This window comes from Larimichthys crocea, chromosome I, assembly GCF_000972845.2.
Source record: "Larimichthys crocea isolate SSNF chromosome I, L_crocea_2.0, whole genome shotgun sequence".
Taxonomy (NCBI): Eukaryota; Metazoa; Chordata; class Actinopteri; family Sciaenidae; genus Larimichthys; species Larimichthys crocea.
The window spans coordinates 26355474-26366058 of NC_040011.1; the positions used below are offsets into that span (position 1 = coordinate 26355474).

The 10585-nt window shown below is 41.7% G+C and overlaps 1 protein-coding gene across 2 annotated transcripts in view; it reads left to right on the forward strand.

Moving 5' to 3' along the window:
• tnmd (tenomodulin) overlaps positions 1-9549 on the forward strand; it is a 45335-nt gene extending 35786 nt beyond the window's left edge. Inside the window, exons 5-7 of one of the 2 annotated variants that reach the window (XM_010731995.3) lie at positions 3269-3428; positions 4518-4612; positions 8704-9549. In XM_010731995.3, coding sequence (XP_010730297.1) covers positions 3269-3428; positions 4518-4612; positions 8704-8913 — 465 coding nt within the window. In that variant the 3' untranslated portion in view covers positions 8914-9549. Of the gene's footprint in view, positions 1-3265; positions 3429-4517; positions 4613-8703 lie in introns of both variants that reach the window. The other variant, XM_019260659.2, reaches the window with a different exon arrangement.
• Positions 9550-10585: the final 1036 nt, after the last annotated feature.

Sequence of the window (10585 nt, forward strand, 5' to 3'; positions counted from 1 at the left end):
CATTATTCTCCCACCAATTTTATCTATGAAGAAAGCAAGTTTATTTTTGTCTACTCTTTCAACTGCAGTTACACCTGCTGCTGCTAATATTACTGCAGATGTTTTCACTCAAAAAACATTGGATTGCATGAGAGAAACATTAAAAATCAGGGGAGGGCACATTTAGGTAATAAACACTGACCCTGGCCTGACCTCACCGAGGTCTGTCCTCACATTAGACAGCAACCCCTGATCCGTCCTCTGTGAGAATCCACCCACGTGTGACCCCAGAGAAGATCAGCTCGAGTTCCTCCTCATGTGGTGAAACACATGAAACTCGCAGGGGTTAAAGCCAAGCACTAATGGTTCCTAGCTTAACCCAGCCGCAGGCTTTTAGGAAAAAGGGCTCAGAGCAGCCGTGGCAGGCTTTAGAGCCGAGGTGAAAAACAATGGCAAAAATTGCGGAAAAACTGCAAGCTGCTGATAAGGAAATGCAGCCCCTGCGAGGGAGAACCAGGTGACAAACATGAATTGTTTGCCAGGATTTTTTCCTCCCTTTTCAATTTGCCTCCTCTATGAAATGTCTGAAGAGTAATCCCTGAGCTTCATTCCAGTTCCCCCATTCTGACACAGAAACCACCATCTGCCTCCCACACACCCCTTAACATTGTCAACGGATGCTGCTTGCTCCATTAAACAGCCACTTAATATGGATGACCAAAGCTCACCCAGCAGACCCAAAACCTCCCACTCAGACAACAACTGCAAACAAAAACAAAAAACCACTACACTGAGGAACAACACCACAGCAGAGCATGTGACTACACTAAAGTCCTGGAGCACATAATATTTGTTTTGTTTTGTCTCATATTTGTCCGCATGAATATATGAGCTCCATTAATAACAGGGTTACCACTGAGTCAGAAGGCCTGGTCACACCACAACATGGCACAGCAAAATGTATCTGTGTGTCTGCAAAAGTAGTGAACTAGCTCTAACACTGGTCATCACAAGAATTCTCTGAGCATCTTCCTGTTTCTGTTATACCCAAGTTTGCAAGTTTGCTAGCAAGGTCACCAATGAGGCAATAAGTTTGCACGGTTCATTCAAAACAACTAAGACTTGTCTCATAATTGTTGTTAACCTCTTTTGCAGAGCACTTTCACAACTACAATAGTTTCTTCTATTATGGATTCAACAGCTGTCTGTTACCTCAAAGGTCAGCACCATCAAGACAGTTTGCTATTTGTCAGTGGCGCAGATTTGCATGTCAAAGTTCACCAAAGTTGAACTCAACACCGAAAAAATTTGCACAGATTTATTTTGTTTCCACAAGCAAATCCACTTGAGATGAATTGATTTTTGCTGAAAAGTTTCACAGTTTAAACTCTGTTGTGATCAGGTCTTCGGTGCCCGTAAGCAAGTGCCAGTACTCTCATTGTAAGTTGCCTAAATATGAGTGTCAACTAAAATTCATCACCCGGCACACTGAATAATCACAAACCCTCTTCTCCACCCCTACTGACTCTTATCTGCTTGGTGTGAAAGCTCTTGGGTATCATGAGAAAATCTTTGTTGATCTCTGGCAAACATAGCACCACTTTAAACAATGTGTCATGTAGACAGTGTTTCCCCCCTCGGGATACAGTGGCAGGAGAGGGTAAATTCATTAACTACAGCACAACTGGTGTATAATTAAGTTCTGCACTGTAGGCGGAAAGAATACATACACCAGGAGCAGGCCGCACAAAACAAATTACCATCATTCCCAAGGTCCAATACTTGATAAAAAAAGTTGTTAGTGTTCTAATAATATATCATTTGTCAATAGCAAAATAGAAAACCCTTTCAAAAGCATGTATAAACTAGAGGACTGTAATCATGTTGTCTTTGTACTTGTCAACTGGCATTTAGAAATCCCTGCCCCATGCTAAAACGCTGACCTTTACCACTTCCCCGCAGGCCCTCTCCTACAAGTTATTGGAGTCGTTTCTCAACTGTGAAGTCAAAGTCATGTTGTGAGCCTCCTGTCGTGACCTCCATTTACTTTCCAGAGAAGACTCACTTGGCTTCAGTGGTTAAGAGGTCCAATTAGAGAGTGCTGTTTGTGTTCCTCGAGTTTGATTTTAATTTCTGCAGCCACAGGAATGGCGCACGCGCTAACTCAATGCCAAAGATCCCCCCCTAGCCACCACCCCACCCCTCCTCCATTCGCTCTACCACCACAAACCCCACTGCACCAGTCCTCAGAGTCATTATTATTCTACCGGCTTAAAAGTGGGGGGAAAGTGTGTCAAAACCTTGGGCAAGACACCTCCCGCGCTGAAACGTAATCTTTGATATGACATTTCTTTTTTCTCCGTAGGTCACAACTGTGTCGCTCGATGACAAATAAGAAGCGGCGTGCAAAGCGAAATTCTAATTCAAGCGAGAGTGACGGGGTGAAAACGAGGGAGGGGGCATGACCCAATATAAATGATTCTTGCTCCTACTATAGCCCCAGGATTCTACGTCAAGCTTAACTAATGTGCAATTAAGCTTTAGACTGGGAGAAAATCACCTTGTAAAAACATTTGTCAAGTGAACTGTTTTTCTGTTCTGGGTTGCTAATTAACACGGGAATGGGAAGAGGGGTTTGTTTGTGTGTGTATTTACATATACATGAAGAAAATAAATATCTCCACAGTTAGGGGAGAGCATTACCAAATCCCCTTCATATGTCTCTATTAGACAACACTGACATGTAGTCCCTATCATTAAGCAATAATAGTTTACTTTACAGCTCATGAACTACAGTATCAACAAATTAAGCCCACTGATAGTGCTGGGTGCCAAGCGAAGCACTGTGGTGGAGGGGGAGGGAAGCGGGGAGGAGAATGCAAGGCTTTATTGTGTCTGTCACATTAAACGATATTGCAGCCACACTCAGAGTAATGAAGACCACTTCTAAAGTCATTTAAAAGTCAAATCATCACTGTCTGTGAATTTCAATGATGTATAATAGAAAGAGCATGCCGGAGGCTTGAGGAGAGGGTGAAGGAGAGAAAGAAGAGGGAGTCGGGGCAGTGGGAGTCAGGAGTCAGGAAGTTGCTGCCCTCTCAGTGGACAGAGGGGTGATGGATAAAACAAGTCTGGAGCTGCTTCATGGCTCAGGGGAGTTGAGTGCGAATACAGGACAATACTTTGTGTGGGGCACTGGATATTTTTGCAGGCTCTGACATGCTATGTTATATACAGTATGTGTGTGTGCGTGTGTGCACGGGTGTGTTTGTGTGGTGTTTTCCAGCAGGTGGATGATACCGAGGCCATGGATATGAAGGTGGATGACTCCCAAGTGTGGGTTCCTGCCGAGGAACCCATCGTTAACTCAGCCTTCCTCTTTGACTCCAAGATCTGGGAGATTTGCCAGGAGCTGCCCATCCACTGGATCCATCCCTCCTCTCTGAGCGGTGAGAGCAGGGGGCATCACTGCCTCTAAACGAAGACTATTAACACCCTCGCCGGAGGGCATTCCCACAGGCCAGATGTAGGTCCACAGAGACCGCAAGGGTTTGCAACCATATGAGCTTCCCGGACTGGGTTACTCTCTGTGTGTTTGGATAGTTTAGAGACTGAAGGCCAGTGTGCAGATCAAGCACTCAGCGTTTACATTTACATTTTATTTTAGTAAAAGTACAGAGGTGTACATATTATTGGATTATCATCACTTGTGCAGTCAACATATAAGCAGCACGTTGTTAGATTATTTCAGCCAGTTCTGATAGAAAGCAACGTTTTAGAAACAAGTATAAGAAACAGACATCAAGTTTTGTGGATACTGAAAAAAAGAGGAAGAAGTCACAATGTCAATAAATGGAGATAATATGGAAAGGATATCCAAAATCACATTCTGAGGTGCAATAATAGCCCTCAGACATAAGGCACCTCAAATGTTGAACTTACTCCCCTATTTCACTTTATGTCACTGACTATGGAGAAAGTGTGGGGCAACACACTAAAATAAATAGAAAAGAGAATTGAATTGTAAGAGAACATACCAACATCAAGTAATATCAAGGGTTAGGGTTATCAAGTAAAAGCTAATAAAACTGAGAACTCAATCAACCAGATAAAAATTGTAAAAATTATGTAAAAAGTTTCCTTCTAAAATGTAGCAGAGTCAAAGTATAAAGTAGCAGAAGTGCAACAACTCTATTTAAGGGCAGTGTGTAAGTGAGTAAAATAACTTTGCTCATCTGGAGATTTGCTTTTCAGGAATTTTCCTCTAAAGATTATGTCGGCTTTACTAATTTGGATCTGTGGAAAGTTTGTGTGTTTGTATCACAGCATCACAGTTTGACAGGGGCTTTAGAAAGCTTGGGATGAATTTCAGCATACTTCTTCTGAATGTTCGTAATTACCATAGAGCCACTGGGGAAGTAGAGTGTACGAGACAACAAAAATAACCAAAGAGTTTCTCATTTCACTTCAAACAATAGAAAAACTGTTGTAAGTATATAAACATCTTTTATCCCTCCTTGTTTTTCCTGTGAATTCAGATTCTGAGCTGGAAAATGTGGACACACCAGACGCAGAGGTCACAGGTCACCGTTTCACCCGCGACGTCCTGGACCACGCTCCCGTAAACGACTATGTAAGCCAACCAGGGACCACACTACAAGATACACTATAGCGACTTCAATCAGCTCCAGCTCTGCCTCTACTCTTTCTGCATATAAATCGCTCACTAATTGATGTTAAAACTGACTTTGTGCACCAGAGGGCATAGCAATTGCTCTATATATCTGTTTAAGTAAGGCCAGTTCATTGAAGACTCCCCTAATGTCTCTCCATTAATTGAGAGGAATATTCAGCCTTTCAAAGGGCGAAACTTGTGCCTTACAGCACCCGATATTTCCTTTTTTTACTTTCTTTTTTTAAGGCAGCGGAAAGCAGTGTACAAAGGGAACACTCTCAAGGTCACTCATTGCTGCACAGATAAGTTATATTTATTAATAATGCTTGAATTATCAAAGCGTATAAAATGAATAAGAAGGCCATATATTTTGGTGTGTTCCATGTAAACAACTCAATACTGTAATTGTCCTGTTAACTGTGAGGAAAAAACAGCAGATCATTACATGGGAATTATTATGACATAAATAAAATAGCAGTTGAACACCGAAGATACCAGAAACATACGCAGGTGCAAAGATATCCGACACACATGCACACACACGCGCGCGTTCAGCACTTACAGGTGAATAGCCACTAAAGCTAAATTCAAGGATAATGAGCCGGGCTCCGTCTCCTCCTCAGAGCTGTGAGTAACGGTGAGGAGACACGTAGAGAAATGAGACGTCCTGTAATGTTGACATTTATCAGACCCGTCCCAGAAACACCTCCCGCTCAACTCCTCCATCTCCCACACCCCCCCCAGCTTCTCTGTCTTCTCCCTCATCGTCTGTGGCAGGAGATGCAGTGCTATGCAATTAAAACATACCAGGGGATGAAAAACTCGGCTCTCCTTTTGAAACGTTCTGCCTTTATCAGCTGAGTTATGCACACCACTGCAATCCATTCCAGCAGCACATCCAGGCTCTGTTTGTTGGTCCAGTGATAACAAAGGCCTTTGTGGCCAAGCAGAGGGCAGGCAGCAGTCTGTAATTGGGAGTCTGAACTCTGGCTCATTCCAGTGAGATGCCACATGTGTTAGCCAAACCTTTTTTTTTTTTTTTTTTTTTTTTTCTCTTGCTCCATTCATGTAAATGTGCACACCGTCAGCAAACCACCAAGCGCACACACAGTCTGTTACTCACACTATTTCTCTTTCTACCTACAGCTTTCATCTAACACACACACAACAAGCCCAACACACACAAAAAGCATGCATTCACTTCATCTGCATTGTTCAAGTCTGAATTTCAATGCCACATCTTCCCACATCTGTATAGCAGAATATCTATTTGAGTCCTCATGATAAAGGCTGACAGATATATGAAACTGACCTTTGCCACATCTGCCATGTCAGAGTGCAGTGTGTATCAAAGATGGCCCTGGAAATTTCAAACTGAGTAACTGCCATTTGACAAGGCTGAAGGGATGCTACCACTATCCTTGACCCCTATAACAAGGATGAGCTTTCAATATGAATTGACCTCACACACGTAGTGATGTAAACATGTTTCAAATGTATTTTTGTCTGCATCACAGTGGTTATAATGTGTGTTAATCTTGGACCAGCCTTACAAGCCTCTAGGAGCCAGATATTGGGTCAGATGAATGCATGATGCAGAAAGCTAAATAAATTCAAATCCATAAATGCAAGAGCTGTTTGTGCCTCTAGAGAAATCTTTTCACCGAAAAGCTAAAGCTCCTTATCACGTTGGTAAACCGGCAGAGTTTACTCAAATACATGACTATCTCCTTATTCAATTACATCAAATTTCATTGTCATTCCACCTGACAGTAGAGCACAGTGAGATGAGAATCTGAGGCATTCTCATATGTTGCACTGTCCTGTGCTTCTGCGTGGAAAAAAAAAAAAACCTTTTCGAATACAAAGCAGGGTATGAAACAGAAATGTTATCTCTGCCGTTTTGATCCCAGAATGAATGTGATGAGCTCTGCTATGAGATTTAATAACACATCCAGGCATGTGCTTCAAGCTCATGAAGAGCGGTGATCAGCGTGTGTGAAATAACGCCAACAAGTGTGTAGATTAGAGGAGTCATGCTTTGATTCATTACATCTTATTGAATGACTGACACACTTTTCTACTCTGCAGACTCATTCACATCCACATCCTCATATTATGCACAGAGGTGTCTCCGTGTGTGTGTTAGCATGTGTATACGTGAGCCTGAGTGTGTGATGAAATCAGATGCAGCAAGGGGGTAATGGCTTTTATTCTTCATTAATGCTGCTTGTTTTTGAGTGACTGGCTCAGATTTCCCAAGGTGAACCATTCTTATCACCGCAGCATACCGCTAGAGACGGCAATTCAAAGGCAGAGTGATTAATATGTAGCCTCCGTTTTAAAAGGATAGCTCTGATTAATTGTCTTTAAGGTACAATGCTGCCTATTGGCTGTTTGTTTTGATAAACATGGCATCATTTGAATAAAATATTTTCTTCATTCCAGACTAAGTGAGTTCCAGATTTAGTAACATCACAGTTTGGGCTGCGAGGAGCAGATAAGATTATCATTGGTCCATTGACAGCTTTCGTGTTGTTTCCATAACAGATTGTTGCCTGGAAGCTGATGACCTGAAACTTGACTGAAACAATAAATCATTAAAAGCCTACCTGTGCTTGTCGTAGCAATAAATCAAACCCAGCTATAGTAGATATCATCTGTCGCAGCCTTTCTATGTGACTTAAGTGTGTCTCACGAGTGTGTAATTTTACTCCATTTATCATAGCTCACATCAAATGCATGGTGTACTCTTTTATTCTGAGTCATGCTTATGGCAATTTCATAGTTGTCTGCTCGCTGCTGCAGAAAAGAAAACAAATACAGTGTGTGTAAAACGGCTGTGATTGACTACGCACTGACTTAAGGATTCAAGAAAACCCCTAAGTCCCATACTTAATGTAACAGGGGACCAGAAGGACTCAACCATACGTTCCTGCGGGTCCCATCCTCTTAAACAATTCCCACACATTTTCTATTCCCAGCAGTGGATGTGTTTTGTTCTGCACTATTGCATGTAGCTGAGTCATTGTAAACACTTTCGAAGAATTATGCCAGTTTGTTCTGAATGTGAAGTCATCGACTCCTGGATCCGAGCAGTTTAACGACACAGCGCCGGATTGTCTCTGGGGATTCATTTACTAAAAGAGATTGAAATGTGGTCAAATGCATACTGAGGGCAGTTGCTGCCTCAACTTGCGCTGCGAGTTAAGTGGCACTTCTCCGAACCCCATTTGGAGTTGCTCTTGATCAAAGGCATGGCACTCAGCCCCCATGAGTCTATGAGGGCATGAACCAACCAGCACAATGGAAAAATCCAAGGGCCATTAATTCTACCCAATTTACCTTCCGTTTGGGTTTCATTTGGCCCGTCTATAAATTCAGAGGCAGCCAGCAAGAGCAAATGAAAGAATCCTTGTTAGGCGATCATTACTCTGCTAATTGCTTTAGGAATGTGCCATGCACTTAAAGTCAAGGTCAGGGGGAGGGCGCCAAGACGTGGGGAGCTCTAATTTGAATGCTCTATTGGAGGAGGGGATGCCATTTTGGTGCAGAGTGTGGTCTTCGGTCAAGGGAGTTAAGAGGTCAGAGATGAAAGAAATTGTGTAATTATGCTGGTAACTACCAACGTTAGAGTACCTTTGATTGAAGATTGCACCAGAAAAAGAGGCTGTGAATGCTGGATTCAGAGATGGAGCATTGTGCAGCTTATACTCATGCTACCGCCGGTGTAATAGAAAGGTCAAGGATATTATATTATGTTTTATGCTCCTGGAGCTTAAATCAAGTTTGCTCACTCCCATCGCTATCTTGATCTCTTTGTCACAGTCATCAAGCATGGCACAACTTTGCATTTCCACAGACATCAATTCTGATCTTTTCACTCTTGTTTGGTTTTTACATATATTCTGCTGACCTACAAGCAAAGCAGGCTCATCAATTTACGCCATCCCCTCCTCTTCTTCTTCCTCTCCTGCCCTTGCCTCTGGGAGGACTGGCATTTGTCATGTGTGTGATTGTAACCCTGCCCGCTCCTGTGTCCTCTGCAGAGAGACGTCGGAATCGAGCTGGATAACCGTCTGGATGACAACGGCTACTGCTGCCAGCACTGTCGCCGTGGTTACCGCTTCTGTCGCCGCTACCACGAGCCCCTGGGTGGCTTCAACCCATGGCCATACTACTACCAAGGAGGTCGGGTCATCTGTCAGGTTGTCATGCCGTGCAACTGGTGGATCGCACGTATGCTGGGGAGGATCTGAGGAAAGGGTGTGCTGTCTGGGATTTAAAGTGTTTATGTCACAAATTTTCCCTTTGATAAATATCCAAGGCCAAAACAGTGCACGGCACACAATTATTAACCAATCTGAAAGTTATCTTATTGAGATTTAGTCAGTCTGAAAAGTCTAAACAGCATTTAAAGCATTTTGAATCCTTCTTAAAAGGCATTGGTTGTTAAAGGCTGTCTAATTTTCCCTTGCTTATCTACCCGTTTAGTATCCTTGCTATTTGATCCTGTTGAATGGGTGTAATTTAGTTTGGAAGATGTTGCCAGAAACTAATCTGCTCTAAAAAGAAATGCTTCAGCAGTGTGTGTCCTTTTACTTCATTTGTTAAAAAGACATCTTCTACTAATACTGTAATGTAAGAACATGTACATCTGTAGTGGTGCTATTAGTCATTCACCTTTATATTTTCTCTTAGTTTTTGTAACAAGTTTTTCATTATTGCTTGTATAACTAGCAGATGTACCCACCACAAAATCTCACAAAAAACAGTCAACATTGGCACAGTGTCTTTGATGCGCACACACACACACACAAATGTAAAACTATGTAATGACACCAGATACATAATGTAATATTAGCACACAATTATAACATTAACATTATGAAGGGATGATTAAAAAAATGGCACTCTTGTATCATAACACTTCTTTTATATGTTTGGTATCATGTTAAAGTAAGGCAGTATAACTATTCATGCACAGATTTCAGCTGTCTTTTTCAGTGTACAGTAGCTACTGTTGTGTTCCCACAGTGTTCCCTGTTGTTGCCAGCCACTGAATGCTTTAAATAGTTTCTACTGTTCAAACTGTTTCTTCTTTGCTGAGGCGATTTCAATCTGTAACAACCCAGCACCTCAAACTGTCGAGCCGAAATAACTCTCATCTGCAACAAGCGAGATAGGCATTTGTAATTGATGTTCTGTCATCAGAATAACAAGGTGCATAAAATGCCCAAGAGTATTCGAGCTATGTGAGATATTCAAAAGTTAAACAAGAGAGATGAAAATGGGGCACTCTTGTTGTCACAGTTTGCTTTGATGACGTTTCTGTCTCTTTCCTTATTTTGTCCAATTAAAATTTCATTGTATGAAAAATCTGTGTTATCCTATCATACCAAACAATATGATTTTCTTGAAAGAAACGTAACACCCCGGGGTGTTTGTGTAAAAGCTGTGGGTTTGAATCTGACTCATGTAATCCATAGAACAGACAGAGCTCCTTCTCTGCTTTCCATTAGTCCCACTGCTCATTAGCAAAAACATTTAGCGTAAAATTGAAAATGTCTTGACAAGAAAAAAGAGACATGTATGCCTTTATTGTTTTTTCTATTTTATAACCTGAGACTCTCTTGTGTATCTGATGCATAATAATGCATTGTTTTGCCTGCTTAGTAAATCTTGATGTTGACTCAGTGTGATAATAATGTCAGTGATATCAATAATATTTGGCAGTGAAATGGATTTTGTGAAAAAGAGGGTGAAACATATTACTGTATGTAAATGTTTTATGGATATGCTCATAAATGGGAGTTCAGACTGCAACCATATTGTTATTTTTAAATCAATAATGTCAATAGCCTAAAGCAACATGTCAAGTAAAAAATAGTGGCATGAGTTAACAAATGCAATAATTGCAAACATACTTCA